This window comes from Neophocaena asiaeorientalis, unplaced genomic scaffold (genome assembly GCF_003031525.2).
Source record: "Neophocaena asiaeorientalis asiaeorientalis breed wild unplaced genomic scaffold, Neophocaena_asiaeorientalis_V1.1 scaffold29, whole genome shotgun sequence".
In the NCBI taxonomy this organism is placed as follows: domain Eukaryota; kingdom Metazoa; phylum Chordata; class Mammalia; order Artiodactyla; family Phocoenidae; genus Neophocaena; species Neophocaena asiaeorientalis.
Genome location: NW_020174423.1, coordinates 4018953 through 4040136, shown reverse-complemented (window position 1 = coordinate 4040136; position 21184 = coordinate 4018953). Strand labels below are relative to the sequence as shown.

Sequence of the window (21184 nt, the reverse complement as noted above, 5' to 3'; positions counted from 1 at the left end):
GCCTCAAAAACAAGGTAAGGAGATTGGGCTTCAACAGATATTCAAGAGAAGAATTTTAAGCAGAGGAATGACATGATCTAATTTATACTTTTAAGATTCCTCTGGCTACTGCTTCAAAGCTGGATTGTAGGAAAGCAAATATGGACACGGGTAGACCAGTTAGAAGGTTCTGTTGGTCTGTGTATGCAAGAGATTGTATTAAGTGTATCTTTTTATTTTCTGTATTTGTGCTGCTTTGACATCTGTGACCTACTGACAAAGTCTCCACTGTTCCACTCTCAGGGTTAGCTAATTCCTAGAGATAGCATCTGTGAGCGTACCTTTCACATGCAAACAAGCCAATCGGGAGTTTCGTACTCTCAACTACCTCCAGGGCCACCATTTCCCAGCCTTAATCACCCCAGGGCCGTATACCAGACAACCAAGGACAGCTCCAGATCACAAAGAAATTATTTAATCTAGCCAATCCTAAACCTGTTTACTCAATTTCACCCATTCCTTCCCACAGAAACCACAATAATGGCTCTTGCCCACATTTCCCCCTCTCCCTCTGCCTCCTAACTGACCCTGGTGCTTCCCTGTGTGGGTCCCCCTCTCTCACCCGCACCCTTCTCAGATCTGGAAGTATAACAAGCTATCTCCTGATATGCTGGTCTCATCATACCTGAATAATAATAAAACCTACATTTTAAAAAGCAGATCATGGCTTGGAGTAGAAAACAAATTCAAGAGATATTTTCAAGGTACACTCAACACAATTTGATTATGATATAAACTGACAAGTTAGAAGACAAGTAAGCAAGTCTTCTACTGTGTTTTATCCACTGTGTCTCCCTTCAACTGCACACTGAATATAAATTTAAGACTGGCAAATTAAAGATTACAATCTAAAGCCAACACTTTGAAAAATTACAAACACAGAAACAAATAAGCAGGGAGTTCAAGACCTGGGACTTCTAAGTCAGTCTGTTTCCACTGACACAGACGTTGTTCATTCATAATTCATTCCTGTATCATATAAAAGTAATCAACAAACATTCACTGAACAACATACATAGCCTAGTGGCAGATGCTAGGGAGAAAAATTCGTAGACTTTAGCGACAAAGAATAAAAGGCAGTCCAGACAATGGGGAACCCATGAAGGAGTTTATGCAAGAAAATAATACAATCAAATAGCCTTTAAAGAGGATTATCCAGTGCAGGATTGTGAGGGGCCAAAAGGTGACAGTGTTCATACTAGCGGGCAAGTTAGCTAACCGTACAATGATTTAGATACACTAACATCTATTTTTTTAACTACACATTGATTATTAAAGGCTGGAGAGGAAGCAGGGAGAGCTTGCTTCAAAACACTAGCTCAGTGTTACTTTTAATTTTAAGCAACACAAAGTTTTAGTTCAGCCATAAGGCCTAGGAATCTTGACTAAGCCACCATATGGACTTACAGGACATATGAGAATCCAGCAATTCTATGTATTCTTGGCACAGTTAAATAGTTAAATATGACTCTGAAAATTCCAGTGGGTGGAGGGACATGGAAGACGCAAGTCAAATTACAGCATACACCAGGAAGCAAAGGTGAAACACGATGCCTCAGTAACTGGGGCAAAACTCAGGAGGCACAGTCTACTCCCTTCCCCTGTGCCATTCCCCTACCTTTCATTCTCCTGTCCCATTCATTCCCTTTCCCCTATTTAACACCTTCAGCCCAATAAAACTACATAGCATGTTCCTCTTTTTTCTTTTTTTTTTTTTTGGCTTCCTCTCATCTCATGCCTAATGTATCATACCCTTGCCATTCCTCTGTCTCCATTTCATATCCCCTCTAAACCCTTATTCTAACGGTCTTCCTCTAGTATCACAACTCAAAATAGTAGTATAAAAAGAGAAGTGAGGAAAAAACAGAGAAACCAGAGGGAAAAAAATAGAAAAGGCACTACAAACTTCCTTATGTATTTGTACCTTATATAGACACTACTGTGGTACAAGTTATTTGGACTGAATCATTGTTTAAGCTTCTTATAGAGATTCAAATGTTAATTTTTCCTGTCTAAAAGTTAATTAACATTTTTATGTTAACTTGAATTTCATCTTAATTGAAGAAAATCGTGTATTGCTAAAGGTATCTTTTAATAGACTTTGATTTTTTATGGCAGGTTTAGGTTCACAGCAAAATTGAGTGAAAGGTACAGAGCTTTCTCATATGCCCCCTGCGCCCACACGTGCACAGCCTGTCTGTTACCCACATCCCCACCAGACTGGGATGTTTGTTACAAGTGATGGATCTACACTGACACAACACTGTCACCCAATCCATACTTTACATTAGGATCCACTCTTGGTGTACATTCTTTGGGTTTCAACTGTATACACCATTACAGTATCATACAGAGTAATTTCACTGCTCTACCTATTCATCCCCCTCCCACCTTCCTAACCCCAGGCAACCACTGATCTTTTGATTGTCTCTATCATTTTGCCTTTTCCAGGATGTCATATGGTTGAAATCATACAGTATATGCAGCCTTTCCAGATCGTCCTCTTTCACTAGTAATATCTGTTTAAGTTTCCTCTATGTATTTTCATAGCTTGATAACTCATTTCTTTTTAGTGCTGAATAATATTCCATTGTCTAGATGTACCACAGTTTATGCATCCACCTACTGAAGGACATCTTGGCTGGTTCTAAGGTTTTGGTAATTATGAATAAAGCTGATATAAACATCCATGTGCAGGTATTTGTGTGGACGTAAGTTTTTAACTCCTTTGGGTAAATATCAAGGAGCCAGATTGCTGGATCATATGGTTAAAAGTATGTTTAGTTTTGGAAAAAAACTGTCAAAAACTGACTTCTCCACTGGCAATATTATTATGCATTCCCACCAGCAATGAATGGAAGTTCCTGTTGCTCCACATCCTCACCAGCATTTGGTGTTATCAGTGTTCCAGATTTTGGGCATTCTAATAGGTGTGTAGTGGTTATCTCATTGTTTTAATTTGCATTTCTCTGATGACATATGATGTGAAGCATCTTTTCATATGCTTATTTGCCATCTGTATATCTTCTCTCGTGAGGTGTCTGTTAAGGTTTTTGGCCCATTTTTTAATTGGGTTATCTGTATTCTTGTTGAGTTTTTTAAATTCTTCGTATATTTTGGATAACACTCCTTTATCAGATAAGTCTTTTGCAAATATTTTCTAAGGTGTATTTTTTAATGTTGCCATTATAAGCATGTGATAATTAAAATACTAAAGAAATGGCTATTTTTCATTACATACGTTTCATTAACATCCTTCTACCATCTTAATAGTGTTCTAAACTTAATAGGGGTAATACAGTGTTTTCACAAAGGCAACGTAAATATTCTCCTATGAAAACTGAATTGTTTCCAATATAATTCTAAATCACAGCAATTTATTTCTTGGCCCACCCAAAAACAAATACATAGAGATGAACTGATAAAAACTGCCAAAGTTAATCACAAATCCTTCAGTATGGTGAGTTTCAATTTTATTTACTTATTTTTTTCATCAGAAACAGTGTTCAGATGGAATCTCACCCAGAAACATCAGCAAACAGAACACATGGGACAGGAGCTGCTCTGGTAGAAAGAAGCCTCTGAGCAAACAAGCTAGAAATGCGCTATTCCTACCACATGGACCGCCTCTCCTCTTTGCCTAGTAAATCTAAGTCATCCTTTAGAACTCAGCTTGGGTATGATCTCCCTGAGGAAGCTTTCCCTGAATCCCCAATAGTGAGGCGTTACATACGTCTTGCAATCCATACAGTTCCCCATATTTACCCCATCAGAGGTCTTATCACACTATACTGAACCAGCCTGTCCATTCATCTGTCTTGCCCATCTGACTGAAAGTCCTTCCAAAGTCTGGCTCATTCATTGTTATATCTCTTATGTGCAGCACGTAAGGGCTACCAGCAGGAGTAGGTACTCAATATATTAGTTGAATAAATTTATTTACATAATATATATATTTAATTTATATTATATATATATATATAAATAAAATAAATTAGGTGAATAATTGTGTGCCCTGATGCATGCATTAACATGCATTGGTTTAGATATGAGAAATTCCTTCTCTAGAGTGTCAGTACTAGGAATGTAGAAGCTGTGTCAGTTGTGGTTCCCTTATATCCACATGACCTGGCACATAGTATTCAAAAGTAATGCTGACCAGCTCTTGCCTCCATCTCTAGCACTGCCTTGAGAATGAGTACTTTACTTTGAACTGTTGGAGTCATTGTATAGACATTGCTTTCTTCAGCACTGGCCCTGGAGTCAACAAATGTGGGTCCTCACAGTATCCTAGTCATTAACTAGCTATGATCTAGGACAATTCATGTAAAATCTCTACGTCTCATTTTCTGTACCCATAAAATAGTTCTTAATTATGCTTTAGCACCAGAAGTCTTTTCTCAAATAAAATTTTAGAATGAGCTCCAACATAGAAAAAAAGATAAAAGCAAGGGCTAAGTTTCTCACTCTGCTCAATTCTTCACTGTTGGAGGAAAATACCCCTAGAAGCACCTCCTTAGAGCAGAGTACATTTGAAAAACTCTAAACTAAAGTACACCTACAGTTGGGACTTCCCTGGTGGTCCAGTGGTTAACAGTCCATGCGTCCACTGCAGGGGGCACGGGTTCGGTCCCTGGTCAGGGAAGATCCCACATGCCGCAGGGTGCGGCCAAAAAATAAAAAATTAATTAAAAAATTAAAAAAAAATAAAGTACACCTACAGAAGTCTAGTCTACAACCAATATTCTCTGATTTAAACATTCAACAAATACTTACTGAATGCCTACTCTGTGCCAAGCACTGGACTAGGCACAGAAGAGTCAACAATAAACAATGCAGATGGGCTCCCTCAAATATTTACGCCAAAATGCAGTATTGAACACATTTAGTACTCACTAAAATGAACAAAAAAAATTAAAACACCCTCTTGTCTCTTTTTAGAGTGTAGAAAGCAAGACAATTTGCCAATTGCCCAAATAGCTGCATAGACTTAAGAAAATATATCAATTTCAGAAATACAAATTTCATTTTCTCTAACCAAAATTCCACTGTTTTATGTGGGAATTTTTCAATTTGTACTGTTCTCTTCCAAATCATTTTTATGCCAGTTCTCATTAACACATCTGCATTGACACAAGTAAGTAGTAGCTAAAAATGTAATGCTTGTTCCTGCCATTTCCCAGTTTTTCACTTACCTTATCTTTTAGCACTTTTAGGATCTTTTAACCAACCAATTTTGTTTTTTGATCCTTCACTATTTCCTAAGTTCAGTATGAATATAAAAGTGAAATCTAGAAGACAGGTTCCATTTTTTTAATCAATATTTGTTTTACCATTTCATTCAACAAATATTTGAGAAGCACTTACTATGTACAAGGCATTCTGCTACAAAGTGGTACAAAATTTCTAGAATTTATTCACGTTTTCTACCCCTTTAATTCACTACTTTTCTTTCCCCTTAGTAGTTTCAAGTACATAACAAGAACAACGATCAGATTTCCCTAGGGTCCCCTCAACCGACAATGCTCTTTCACATACTCCTTATCCATACCATATTTATTCACATTCGTTTAACAAAAAGTACAGTGCTGGGCATTGTGATGTACGCTAAGAAATATGATTCCTTCTCTCATGAGTGAAGAAAGGATAAAGATAGTGAAGACATTTCAGGAGACGCTACAAGAATTAGTGTCATCAGAGGTATCAGAAAAAGAAACAGATGAATTCTCAGTTTTGTTGTTGAAAGACTAAGTACATGATGATGCTATTAACAAAACAGGAATTTGAAAGGCTTGTCTGCAACAATTAAAAATTTGGTTTTAGAATGTTAAATGTAAAGTTGCTTCTGGATATTCCAGTTGAGTCATCCAGGCAGGAATTAGTAATACCTGTCAATACTTGAGTAGACACTATGTTGCAGGATCCAAGGGCACTTAGTAAGTCATAATCCCAAACTCAAAGAATTTAAGAGTCAAGTGACAGAGAATACAAATAAACAGGTGCTTAAAAGAGAAACTCAGGTAAGAGAGAAGCCTGGAAGCATAAGCACTGGCCAGATCATGAAGGCCCTTGAATGCCATCCTTAGGAGACAGGATCTAGCTAAGCAATGGGGAGCCACTTAAGGGTTTTAAACAGAGAATGGCTTGATTAGGTTTGCATTTTAGAAATAACACTCTAGCTTCAGGGAAAAAAATGGGTTGGAGTAGGCCTAAACGAAAGACAAAGTGAACACACAGGAAGCTGTTGCAGAAATCTGAGGAAGAACTGATGGGTACCAAGATGCACAAAGGTTAGGAGATGTATAACGGGTAGTATCTGAGACACTGTGCCCTTCCTAGAACACACTCAATTAAAACCTCTAAAGCACAACATTAGTACCTAACTATTTTTAACCAGTAGAATAAAATAATAATAGCAACATGCAAATATTAAGCACCTGAAGAGCCCAGCACTACACTATGCTCAATCTTCCCTTACCTACATCAAACTATGGGAACCACATTCTTATCAAGTTACAAATCAATAGAGGTCTGGAAAAACTCTGCAATTATATATTTTGACCTGGGAGCTGAGGAATGTATTATTTCTTCTATAACCACTTGAATTTCCAGTTATATAGCCTTCATGGAAAATATGTAATATAATCTAAATATACAGCACCACAATAAAGAAGAGCAAAACTGAACAGACCCAAGCAACAAAGTTCCTCTAGGACAATTCAGTCACTTCATTAGCCAAAGAGCTTACAGTATATGTATCTTACATACTGTTGGAAAAGGAAGTTTTCCATAGATCTCTTACTAATAGGGCCCTGATTTGATTAGGGATGACAATGTGTCCAGACTCCCCTACGTTCGCCAGCTCTAAGTCACCGTGTGACTCAATTCTAATGAATAAAATATAAACTGAGGGTTTCTGGGAAAGCCCTTTCCCACTTCTCTTCTTCCTCCTATCTGGAATGTAGACAAAATGCTGGAGCTGGAGCAGTTCTCTTGCAACCATGAGATAATTAGCATGAGAACAAAGACCACATGCTAAGGATGGCACAGTGTAAGAAAAAGCCTATCACAGTTGTTACTTTGTTGCTGCTGTATTAAGCCTATCTCTAGACCTTTTATAAAGGGAGAATAATAAATCCCTCTTTGATTAAATAACTACAGGCCTAACACAGTCCTAATTTATACACTCTGCATCCCTTATAAAGGCCAGGCTACTTACTAGGGTATATAAGATACTTCATTATCAGCTCCATTTACCTATCCAAACTCATTTCATATCACTCTGTCTCTTACTTTCCACTGCAGTAATTCTAAACCTTGTCAGAACAGCACATGACAGTGAACTGTTTTTCACCTTTCTACCTTTAATTCTCTTTACAGTCTCTCATCCCTCTATTTCCTCACCAAATTTACTCTTCCTCTGCATTCCAGACTTCCTGACTCCTGGCTGAGGTAGGTGCCCTGCCTCTTGTTCTCAGATCTCCTCCTGTACCAGTCAGTATAATGACTGTGCTGACTACAGCTATTTGCTTAAGTATCTGTCTTCCCAACTAGATTACCAGCCCCTCAAGAAGAAAAACAATGTCTTAGTTCCCTTGATATTCCTAGATCCTGGCACAGTACCTGGCCCACTAGGGATGCTCAGTATGTCTGTTAAATAAATTAGAGTTACATAAGACATGACTGCTTTTAATTAGTAAAAACAATTAAATCAAAAGGATGGTTAAATGACTTTTCCTTAATATCAAAAACTAATTCTCACCCATAAATTTTCCCTGAAAATGAAAAAAGGGCTTGAGTATTTTCTTTCACCACATGTGCTTTATAATATCATTTGTGCTTTAGAGCTGAAAGTCCTAAAGACAACCCTACAAAGCTATTCTCATCTTCCTTGAAACATTAGTCTCCCTTCCGATGGGAAGGCAGAAGAGAAAACTGAACAAATGACCAAAGAACACATTTTATCATACATTATTAGCAAAACTTATCAAAATGAAGGTAAAGAAATAAAATCTCTACATACCTGTCACATTGCTGCATTATGGAAATTTCTTTGATTATTTCCTGAAGATCTGACTCAACAGGTACTTGTTTAATTGCCACAACTTGACCAGATTCCTTATGTATTGCTTTAAACACACTTCCATAAGACCTAAAAGAAACCAAGACATTTCTTTATTTTTCCCCTTTCAAACATCATAACTATTAGAGAAAAATGGTCTATTATGAGTTTTTACATGTAGTCTTTTTTATTTTATTTTTCTTAAATTTTTATTGGACTATAGTTGATTTACAATGTTGTGTTAGTTTCAGGTGTACAGCAAAGTAAATCAGTTATATATATACATACATACACTCTTTTTTAGATTCTTTTCCCATATAAGCCATTACAGAGTACTGAGTAGAGTTCCCCGTGCTATACAGTAGGTCCTTATTAGTTATCTATTTTATATATAGTATCAATGTAGTGTTTTCTAATTTAAAATACTACTTAATGGTGACAAATCAAAGTAAACAAATTAAAAAAGTGAATTATATCTTAGCTTTTTTTTTTTTTTTTTTTTCTGCGGTACGCGGGCCTCTCACTGTTGTGGCCTCTCCCACTGCGGAGCACAGGCTCCAGATGTGCAGGCTCAGCGGCCATGGCTCACGGGCCCAGCCGCTCCACGGCATGTGGGATCTTCCCGGACCGGGGCACGAACCCATGTCCCCTGCATCGGCAGGCGGACTCTCAACCACTGCGCCACCAGGGAAGCCCTATATCTTAGCTTTAATGTTTCAATTATAGACTTAAAATTCACTAAAATCATCAAATTAATAGAAAAAGATTTGCTGATTTTCTTATGAATGAAAGAAATAGACTTACGGTTTGTCAACTCAAACAAATGCAGCATTAAGAAGATACATAAGTAGAAGTTAAAAGAATGAAATACAGAATAAAAACAGCCAAAGTCTCATGTTAGAAAAAAAGGCTGATCTCATCTTCAACAAAATCATCCCCAAAATATCAAAGTACAATGTCTGTTCAGACTGCTTAAGACCAACTGAAATCTTCAGCTGGAGACCACACAACACCAAAGTTAGAGAAGCAGGAAATCTGGTCCCCGCCAAGTCACAGATCCAAGGTCTCTCAGATGCTCCTTTCACTATCTTCTTTTCCTCAAGAGCAAGACCACACACACACAAATAAAATGAGTAACAGGATCTAATGGCCACTTGCTCAAAAACTGTCTCTGCTACAACTCTTGAAACATTGCCAATAAATATTTATGTGTCTTAAAAAGCAAGAACAATGAGAGAGGGAAGCCATTTGTATTTTGAGATGAATTAGAAGATAAGGTAAAAATTGCTATCACTTAACTAAATTCTTATTGTAAGTCAGGTACTATGCTTGATGTTTTACAAGCATTATCAAATTCAACCCTCTCAATTGTGAGGTAAAATACTATTACAGCCATTTTAAAAGATGAGGAAATAGAGACTCAGATACCAGTGACCAGCAAGGCCAGAATTCAAACATATTCTGACTCCAAAGATCATGTTTTCCTTACTACATTATTTCTACAGAAGAGAAAGAAGAGCAAGCCGTTAGAGATATGGGATGTTTCCTAATATTAGGAAGCTATGCAGAATCATTTCAAATATACAATCTTTTAAAATAAGTGAAAAATGAGTGACAAAGCAGTTACTTTAACAAAATGAATTGCATTCTATCCTCTGTTTCTTTGGGCTTTCTGAAGTAATTTAATTTAGTTTGATACCCAAAGCGACCTTTGGGTTTGTGTGTGTGTGTGTGTGTGTGTGTGCGTGTGCAAGTGTGTGTATAGTCCTAATTTACACACACACATAACACACACACACAGGTAAACCTCACTTTTCAAAAGTTCACCTTACGCCCCTTTGCTTTTACAAAACACCTGGATTAGTACCTGTTTCGCTAACCAGAAGAAATTCGAAGAAGATTTACCCTTTTACAAAAAAAGGTGAAAAACAAAACCAGCATTCAACATGTGTTTTTGCAGGAGCCATCACAGAAGGAGAAAGTACCATGAACAGCAAGAGTGGCACCGCCAAGCTCATTCCCTGGAAACTACACTCAGCATCACACTGCCTGAGCTTTGAACTGTGTCTGTGAGCATCTGTGCTTTATCTCAATTTATTCTGTGTATCCATTAGCAAGACGTGTCATAAGGTAACTGCTTGTTTGCTTTACAACATTGCAACTTACGAAAGGTTTCATAGGAACGCTCTACTTTCAGAGAGCGGGGGAAATCTGCATCTCCCCTTAGAAGCCATATCTCTGTGTGTGTGTGTATGTATGTGTGTGTATATACGTGGGTGTATACATATATTTTTTTCCCTCAAAAGCTAATCTAGAATTCATTGCTAGATTATATATTGTCAGTTAAGCAACGCCATCAGTCCCTTCTAAGGTCTTCTTGTCACTACAAAGGAGGAAAACTGGGAACCACATCTCCCTATTTCCCGTCCCTGAATGGATCCCAGTTAAGAGTTTGACAATGCATGAAATCTAAATGGCAAAAAGTTGAGGAGAAACTATCATTCTCCAAATTTAGCTGTAGCAGACGCATTTAGCAGATATAAGATACACAGGGGCTTCCTGCCGAGCTCTGTGATCATCAAGATGCTGCTGCTGCAGACTAAGATCGTTGGTGGGAGCTTCTCAAAGATTCTTAAGGATTCCAGCAGATCCCAAGTGAGCTTTCTAAGAAACACCACTTGAGTACTCCAGGCTGAGATCTTCAGCACTGGCTTCTCTGACCTTCAGTGACAAAGTCCATAACCTTTGCATCCCTGGCCCTTCCGCAAGTCATTTGAGCCCTAAATTTCATAATAAACTCTTTAAACCCAGAGTACACAGAGTAGCCTTTCTTTTCCTAACCATGTCCTGCTACCAATAGTTTTGGGGAAGGAAATGGTTCTAAGGGAAGGAATCTTAAAGATGGGAATCTTGGATTCGTTTTTTCTTAGATTTGAATACAGTGATGGCTTCAAAACAAGTGACAAACAGCACATTGATAGCCTATGGTATTTAGGGGCAAAACAATTATTTATTACTATCCTTAGTTGCCTGGAGTCTAGGCAAAGCTTTAGAAGACCATGTATCAACTGAATGTCACAGTGAAAATAAGGGTACAAAGACTGCAGAATGGAATGGCTGCTCCTGCCTACACTGGAAAAGTCATAAAGCAATTATAACAAGCTCAGGGCTTAAATTGCCAGCCCAAGACTGAGAGACCCAGAAAACTTCTGAATGCTCCAAAAGAAAGTTGTAATTCTTATATGCCCAGGACTGAGACTTCTGAAACCCAAACTCAAAGTCTAATCTTGCTGGAAGCTGAATTACATTGCAAACTGAATTCACAACATCACCAGGACTACTACGCTAAAGTTAGGTTTTTAACTGTAAAGAAATGTACCCAGAGAATTGGTATTGGGATATCAACGTAGATTGTTATTAATCTGAATACCTGAAACCCCAACCCCTACCAAGTCTCCCTTGTCAGCAAAAGCAACCCTGTCCCCTAGTCTGAGAAAATTAACCTCACGATGCCTGAAGACTCTATAAGACCTTACTTGAGGGAACTGCCTTTCAGGGAAATGCAGATCCTTTCCCAGACCACCTCTCATTGTTCCAGACCTATAATTACACTCAAATTCCCACAGACACCAGAGGAATGAATACAAAATCTGACTCAAGAGTACCTACTAGTCACACCAAAAGAGGTGTATGATTTTGTCAGTTTTTATTAGCAGAACCCTAAAGAATATGTGTGGCAAGAAATTCTAAGATTTCCAGGGAGAAAGAAATTTACTTCTAACAAACAGTTGAGAGTGTCCCTAACAGTCTGCTCAGCTAGTTAACTAAAACCCAGCCTCAACAATGGCCCACATTAAGTGAGATGCCAGGGATCCTCATTACACATCAGAGGAAGGAGATCAAAGGCTCAAGTAGATGGAATACTAGAATAGATATCTCACCATGAGACCTGCTGGCCCACCCTCTAAGTATGCTCACTGAGAGAGTCCAGAGAATACTCCCTTTACTGGTGTCACTGAAAGCTGTATAGTGCAGGTCAGAGGTAACAGAGATGCCAACACTGAAATAAGTTCCCTAAATTTAATGGATGTTGGGATCCATTAAGAAGTGAAGTGGCAATGTCTTTCCATCTGAGAAAAGGTGGGCATGGTAATCATAATGGGTAGCAAAGTAAGGCTGAACTACAGTTTTCTTTTTTCATACATCTAGATTTTTTTTTTTTTTTTTGGCAGTACGCGGGCCCCTCACTGTTGTGGCCTCTCCCGCTGCGGAGCATGGGCTCCGGATGTGCAAGCTCAGCGGCCATGGCTCATGGGCCCAGCCACTCCGCGGCATGTGGGATCCTCCCGGACTGAGGCACGAACCCGCATCCCCTGCATCAGCAGGCGGACTCCCAACCACTGCGCCACCAGGGAAGCCCCATACATCTAGATTTTGATTAAAGTTATGCTGGCTTCATAAAAATAACTGCAATTCTTTGTCCCTTAATGACTGGATAAAACTTAGCTGGTACTTTTTTTTTTTTTTAGTAAAATGAACATAGCATAAAATTCACCATTTGAAACATTTTAAAGTGTACAATTCAACGGCATTTATTGCATTCACAATGTTGTGTAATCCTTACCACCTCTACCTAGTTCCAAATCATTTGGAATCTGCTTTCTGTCTCTATGGGTTTGTCCATTCTGGATACCTCATATAAATGGAATCATATGTGACTTTTTGTATCTGGCTTCTTTCACTGAATATATGATTCAAGGTTCATCCATACTGAGGTATGTATTAGCACTTCATTCTTTTTAATAGCTATATAATATTCCATTGTACAGATATATCACAGTTTGTTTATCCATTCATCAAGTGATGGACATCCCCACATTTGGCTATTGTGAATACTGCTGCTATGCGCTAGTATCTTTTTTTTTTTCTTTAAAACATCTTTATTGGACTGTAATTGCTTTACAATGATGTGTTTGTTTCTGCTATATAACAAAGTGAATCAGCTATATGTGTACACATATCATGAGCTGGTATCTTTTTAATTAATAGATATTTAACTGCCTTTCCATCTTTTCTATGGTAATTGATATATCTAAGTTTAAACTTCTTTGGGAGTCAATTCACACAATTCATATTTTGTTATGGAATCATCTACTTCTAGATTTTCCAATGAGTTTTCATAGAGCAGCATTTAGTAGTCTTTTAATTCTTCAAATTGTTTCTTTATCATTGCTTGTATCTTCTTTCTTATTCCAAATCTTCAATTATTTTTGCTCTTTTTTCTTTAGTCAAAGTCAGAACTAGGTTTAACTACTTTAATGACCTGTTCAAAGAAGTATATTTTATATACATGTATTATTTCTAATATTTTTACTTTCTATTTCATCAATTTCAGCTTTTTAGTTCATGAATTCTCTATTTCTAGTTTCTTCTGCTACATTTTATTATTTTTCTCAGTTCTTTAAATAAGCACTAAGTTATTTTATTTATTTATTTACTTACTTACTTACTTTTTGGTCTTTCTTCTTTAGTAGTAAAGAAATTTAAAACTAAATATGGTCACCTAATTACAGCTTTGCTGGATTCCATAAATATTAGTATGATTTGTTCTCTATTTCACTGTTTTCTAGATAATTTGCAATTTCCTCTTCATAGGTTACCTCAGATTATCTTTCTTAATTTCCAATAAGTGTGGGTTTTATCACATTGTAATTATTTAGTTCTAATTTTAGTAGACCATAATTAGAAATGTAACCTGGAAAATCCCTTTTTTTAGAATTTGTTGGGGTTTTTTTGTTAGTTTTTTTTAATCAGTGGTCCATGAATATACCAAAAAATGGGGGTGGGGGGAGGCAAGAATAGTTATATCAATGTAAGTATAAATACATTCCATATATATGGGGGGTGTGTGTGTGTGTGTGTGTGTGTATATATATATATATATACACACACATATACATAATCAAGCTTGTTGATTATAATACTTAATCCCTTTAAGTCCTTTCTCTTTTTTCCTTATTCTGTCCAATTCAGAAAAAGATATATTAAAATCTCTCACATGAATATATTTTTATTAGATTCCCTAATGTTTCTAATAGCTTTGCTTCAGAAATTTAACTGTCACAGCAACTGACACATATATGTTTCATTATAAGCTGTCTTTTATATCATTACCTAATATCCCTCTTTATTCTTCATTTGAATATTAACCCCTCTTTACTCACTTAAGATCTTTTAACTTTAATTTACCTGATATAAATATTGCCACTCCTGCTTTCTGTTTTTTGGTGTGATTAGTTCTTATCTGATATCTCTAATAGGAAATACCACTATATATCTACCCTTTGTATTACATGGGCATCTTATAAACAGCATATAGCTAGGTTTTGCATTTTAATTAGCCCTAATAATTTGTCTATGAGAGAATTGACATTTAGTGAAAAATGTATTTCACTTTATTCCTTCCAACTTACATTTAGCTTACTACTTTATATTTTTGTTTTCTCTATTTCTTTTTCCCTATTCTTGCTAATCTAAGCTGTTTTAATTGTGTTTTGTGCCTTTTATTATCCTGGAAGTTCTCCTGTACTTTCAGCTTTTCACTATGGAGTATGATGTTAGCTTGGGCTTGTCATATACGGCCCTTCACTATGTTCAGGTACATTCCCTCTATACTCTTACTACTCAATTCAATCAAATATACTCTAGTGAAAGACTAATCTTACACGGTATTTTATAACTGTTCTGTCATTATCTAAATGCTACTTTCATGTTTTTGTACTTACCCTTCTCCCAGTTTCTCTAGTACATCAAAAACTTCTTCAGGCTGCTTAGTCAAACTGTCTTCACTCAGCTTTTTTAGCTTACTGATGAGAAAAAGAACAGAAAAAATATTTTCCTTAACATCTTTCATAAACTTTTTAATTTTACTTTTAAGAGGCAATATACTCAAATGGTTCAAAAATCAATCAATATAAAAAAGTATACAGTATATAGTCTCCTTCCAACCCCTGTTCTTAATCTTCCCAGAAACACCTCAAAGAATAAGCACTTTTATTTGCTTCTTGTGAAACCTTTATACAGATATGAATATATATTTTTATTTCTCCCCCTTTTAACATACAATATAGCATTTTATACACAATGTTTTTTATCCACACTGTTATATTTTTTTTTTGTTTTAGTTTTTTTGGTGGTACGCGGGCCTCTCACTGTTGTGGCCTTTCCCATTGCGGAGCACAGGCTCCGGACGCGCAGGCTCACTGGCCACGGCTCATGGGCCCAGCCGCTCTGCAGCACGTGGGATCTTCCTGGACCGGGGCACAAACCCGTGTCCCCTGCATCGGCAGGCAGACTCTCAACCACTGCGCCACCAGGGAAGCCCGCACTGTTATATATTTTGATGTTTTTACTTGACAACATAAAATCCATGTTGGAGATCTCTACAACATAAATACATAGAAAGCATCCTCATTCTTTTCTTTTTTACATCTACAACCTGTTCTGTTGCAAAGATGTAGTATCTCTTACTCTCCGATCCTTTACTTATGGATATCTAGGTTCCCTTTTGCTAATATAAACAACACTGCAATAAATAAGCTTATACATAAGTCAACTCACACATGTGCCAGCATATCTTTAAGATAAATTCCCAGAAGTGAAACTGCGAGGTCAAGGGAATATATAAACACACACAAATACAGAAGTATATATATTGATAAATAAGCACATATACTGTAAGTATAACCATATGTCATAATATAAATTTAATAACATAAGATCACTATTATAATAACTATATAGTAATTATTAAAATTTTGATTGATTATATTATGGTATATTTTATCTACTATAATTGTATGTGATATTAATATATATGTATATTAATAGATATTAACAAACTGCCCACCAGGGGGCTTATACAAATTTAATCTCCTACCAGTAATGTATGAGAGAGCATCTTTTCCCACAATTCCACCTACATAGTATTGAACCAAATATTTCAGCCAATACATTAGGTGAAAACTTGTAACTCAGAGAAGATTTATTTTGCATTTCTCTTACTATGAGTGAAGTTGAGCATCTTTTAATATAATATAAAACAAATCATCTATTCATGTTCTTTGCTCACTTTTCTCCTGGGTTTTTGGTCCTTTTCTTATCTGTATATAAGGAAAACTGGCTTTCGTTTAGGTTGTACATATTTTCATTTGTATTGACTTCACTTACGAGTTTTTAGTTTTATGGTCTACTTGACTATTTGCCATAGAGAAATGTCTTTTTATTTTGTTTTTTTTAAAGTTATCCATAGTATGGCATGTGCAGAAATATCTAGAAGCAAGAAATGAGAGGCATTATACATGGTATGTCTGAAAGACCAAAAATAATTCGCTATGAATAAAGTACCAAAAATAATTCAGAAAGAATAAAGTAAAAGTGGCCAGGATGTATTAAAAAGGGTCAGGTTAAAAAGAGTCTTGTAAACCATGTTAGGAGCTCTATTTTAAAAAGATCACTTCCCCTGTAATCCAGAGGAAGGACATGCAGTAAGCAACAGTAGAAAAGGGAAACCAGTAGGGGATTATTCAAAATATGTATGCAGAGAATATAGTAGTGGCAGTAAGAATGGAGAGAGGATAAGCTAATCAAGATATTAAAGAGGCACAGTCAACAGAAAGTGGTTTTGATTAAATATGGGATGATGCAAGAGAGGAGTTGAGCATGTCTCTTAATAAGTCTTTGGCTTAAGCTAATGACTAGATGGCAATGTTATTTACTAAGCTAAAGAACACCAGAAAAAAGTCTGGAGGGGAATAAGATGGGTTTAACTCCTCTCATCCAAATGCAGATTTCTAGCAACCAACTGTATATATGAATACCAGCAGAGATCTGAGTTGGCAATGTCATTTTTGGTGTCACCAGCACACAGATGAAGCCTGAAGACATGAGAAGGGATAAAATCATCAGGAAAATGTCTAAGAAGACGTAAGGGTCAAGAAGAGATCCCAGGAAAACATCAATATTTAGGAAATGAGGTCATGAAGGACAAGAAAGTAGTACTTGACCATTTTCAAATGCTACTGAAAGTTCAAATAACTTAAAGATTTAAAAGTGTCCATTACAGGATTTCCACTTCTGACCGCAAGGAAGTAAGAGGATCCAGAATTATCTGGCTGCTGTAAACAAATAAAAGACTCAGAAAAATATAGGAAGCAACTATTTTCAGACATGAGATATCAGATATTTCAGGACGGAGATCCATGAGAAAAGGGAAAGAAATAAGCCCTACTATCACCCAAGCTTTAGATCTGTAGGTTATGTCCAAAATGTAGCACAGGGAGAAGGGAACCCAACAGAGCCCAGCAACTTTGCTGAGTTAAAGAAACAAAGATGGGAGTTTGGGGAGGCAAGGCAAATAAAATGTGCATTACAGAATACCTGTGAGAAAAGAGCTATACAGAGAAACAGGTCCATCAATCTACCTAGGAGCTCCCTTGACTATTTAGCTGAATGCCAACCTGTACATGCTTACAAAAACACTCTACAAAACCCAACAAAATCAATTTCCTAAGAGAAAAAAATGACCAGGGAGTTTTAAAAAGAACAACTCCCAGAGGTCACACAAGGCTGAGAATCTTTCCCACCGTCAACAGTTAAGTGAACTCGTAGAATACAAAGGACATTCAGTAGACATCCCAGAACAGCCTTGTTTTAGAAAAGAGGCTGCATTACCAAAACATAAACGCTACTTTACTTTAGACTCTCCCAAAAGGAGCTTAAAAACAGGCTTCAAAAGCACTGAGCCAATCTACAAGATAACAACTGCCTACCAGAATAAGTCTATATAGGCATACCTCGTTTTATCATGCTTTGAAAATACTAAGTTTTTTACAAAAGGAAGGTTTGTGGCAACACTGCACAGAGCAAGACTATTGGTGCCATTTTTCCAACAGCATTTGCTCACTTTGTGTCTCTGTGTCACATTTTGGTAATTCTCAAATTTTCAAACTTTTTCATTATTATTATATTTTTATGGTAATCTGTAATCAATGATCTTTGATGTTACCATTGTAATGTGTTTTGGGGTGCCATGAACCATGCCCATATAAGACAATGAACTTAATAAATGTTTTCTGTTCTAACTGCTCCACCAATTGGCCATTCCCCATTTCTCTCCCTTTCCTCAGGCCTCCCTATGCCCTGAGACAAAACAATACTGAAATTAGGCCAATGAATAACGGTACAACAACTTTAAGTGTCCAAGTGAAAAAAGAGTCACATATCTCTCACTTTAAATCAAAAGCTAGAATTGGTTAAGCTTAGTGAAGAAGGCATGTCGAAAGCTGAGAAAGGCCATAAGCCAGGCCTCCTGTGCCAAACAGTTACCCTTTTGAATGCTAAGGAAAAGTTCTTGAAGAAAAGTAAAGGTGCTACTCCAGTGAACACACAAATGATAAGAAAGCAAAACAGCCTTATTGCTGATAGAAAGTTTTAGTGGTCTCAATAGATCAAGCCAGCCACAACATTACCTTAAACCAAAGCTTAATCCAGATCAAAGCCCTAATTCTCTTCAATGCTATAAAGACAGAAAAAGGTAAGGAAGTGGCAAAAGAAAAGCCTGAAGCTAGCAGAGGGTGGTTCATGGATTTTAAGGAAAGAAACCATCTCTATAACGTGAAAGTGAAAGGTGAAGCAGAAAGTGCTCAGGTAGAAGCTGCAGCAAGTTATACAGAAGATTCAGCTAAGATAGTTAATGAAGATGCCTACACTAAACAACAGATTTTCAATGTAGATGAAACAGCCTTGTATTGGAAGAATATACCATCTACAAGTTTCATAGCTAAAGAGGAAAAGTCAATGTCTGGTTTCAGAGGACAATGCAGCTGGTGACTCTAAGTTGAAGCCAATGCTCAACTTAGGGTCCTTAAGAACTATGCTACATCCACTCTGCCTGTGCTCTATAAGTGGAATAATAAAGACTGGATGACAATACATCTGTTTACAACATGGTTTACTGAATATTTTAAGCCCACTGTTGAGAACTGCTGCTCAGAAAAAAAGATTCCTTTCAAAACAGTACTGCTCATTGACAATGCACTTGGTCACCCAAGAGCTCTTATGAAGACGTACAAAGAGAGTAATGTTGTTTTCATGCCTGCTAACTCAACGTCCATTCTGCAGGCCACAAATAAAGGAGCAATTTCAACTTTCATTCAAGTCTTATTATTTTAAAAATGTTATTTCATAAGGCTACAGCTGCCATAGATAGTGACTCCTCTGATGGCTCTGGGCAAAGTAAACTGAAAACCTTTTGGAAAGGATTTACTAATCACAAGAACATTCATGATTCAAGGGAAAAGGTCAAAATATCAACATCAATAAGGGTTTGGAAGAAGATGAATCCAATTCTCATGGATGACTTTGAGGGGTTCAAAACTTCAGTGGAGGAAAATACTGCAGACGTGGTAGAAACAGCAAGAGAACTAGAATTAAAAGTCGAACCTGAAGATGTGGCTGAATTGCTGTAATCTCATGATAAAACATTAGCAGATGAGGAGTTGCTCCTCATGGATGAGCAAAGAAAATAGTTTCTTGAGATAGAATCTACTCCTGATGACAATGCTATCAAGACTGTGAAAATGACAGCAAAGGATGTTAAATATGACATAAACTTAGTTGATGAAACAGCAGGGTTTAAAAGGACTGACTCCACCTTTGAAAGAGGTTATACCGTGGATAAAATGCTATCAAGCAGCACTGCATGCTACAGAGAAATCATTCAGGAAAGAAAGAGTAACTGAAGTGGCAAACTTCACTGTTCTCTTATTTTAAGAAATTGCAACAGCAATGCCAACTTTCAGCAACCATCACCCTCATCAGTCAGCAGACATCAACACTGGGGCAAGACCTTCCAGGAGCAAAACAGATACATCTAGCTGAAGGCTCAGATGATGGTTAGCACTTTTTAGAAATAAAGTATTTTTCAATTAAGGTATATTACATTGTATTTTAGACAATACTACCGCGCACTTAATAGACAACAGCATAGCTTAAACACAACTTTTTTGTGCACTGGAAAACCAAAAAATTCGTGTGATTCACTTTGTTGCAATGTTTGCTTTATTGCAGTTGTCTGGAACTGGACCTGCAGTATCTCTGAAGTATGCCTGCAACTCCTTAAACAAACAAAACTCAGCCTTAACAATGTAAAAATTTATAATGCCAAGAATTCAATCAAAAGAAGCAAGAAGAACTAAAAACCCACAGACTGTGAGAAAAACCACATTCACAGAAAGATAGACAAGATGAAAACGCACAGGGTGATGTACCAGATAAAGGAACAAGACAAACCCCAGAAAAACAACTAAATGAAGTGGAGATAGGAAACCTTAAGAAAAACAATTCAGAATAATGATAATGAAGATGACCCAAGACCTCGGAAAAAGAATGAAGGAAAAGACTGAGAAGATGCAAGAAATGTTTAACAAAGAACGAGAAGAATTAAGGAACACACAGAAGAATTAAAGAACAAACAAACAGAGAAGAACAATACAATAACTGAAATGAAAAATGCACTAGAAGAAATCAAAAGCAGAATAACTGAGGCAAAAGAACAGATAAGTGACCTGGAAGACAGAATGGTAGAACTCACTGCCATGGAACAGAATAAAGAAAAAACAAAGGAAAGAAATGAAAACAGCCTAAGAGACTGCTGGGGCAAAATTAAATGCAACAACATTCGCATTATAGGGGTCCCAGAAGGAGAAGAGAGAGAGAAAGGACCTGACAAAATATTTGAAGAGATTATAGTAGAAAACTTCCCTAACATGCGAAAGGAAATAGCCGACCAAGTGCAGGAAGCTCACAGAAATGCCAGGCAGGATAAACCCAAGGAGGAACATGCTGAGACACATATTAAAAACATTGACAAAAATTAAAAACAAAGAAAAATTATTGAAAGCAACAAGGGAAAAATGACAAATAGCATACAAGGGAAGACCCATAAGGGTAACAGCTGATTTCTCAGCAGAAGCTCTACAAACCCGAGGAAGTGGCATGAGATATTTAAAGTGATGAAAGAGA

General features: G+C 36.9%; 1 protein-coding gene across 1 annotated transcript in view; it reads right to left on the bottom strand.

The window, feature by feature from the left end:
• The window catches only part of STK3 (serine/threonine kinase 3), a 310806-nt gene that overhangs the window by 241538 nt on the left and 48084 nt on the right, over positions 1-21184 (bottom strand). Inside the window, exons 2-3 of the mRNA XM_024756626.1 lie at positions 14887-14967; positions 8063-8191 (exon numbers count right to left, since the gene is read on the bottom strand). Coding sequence (XP_024612394.1) covers positions 8063-8191; positions 14887-14967 — 210 coding nt within the window. The remainder of the gene's footprint in view (positions 1-8062; positions 8192-14886; positions 14968-21184) is intronic.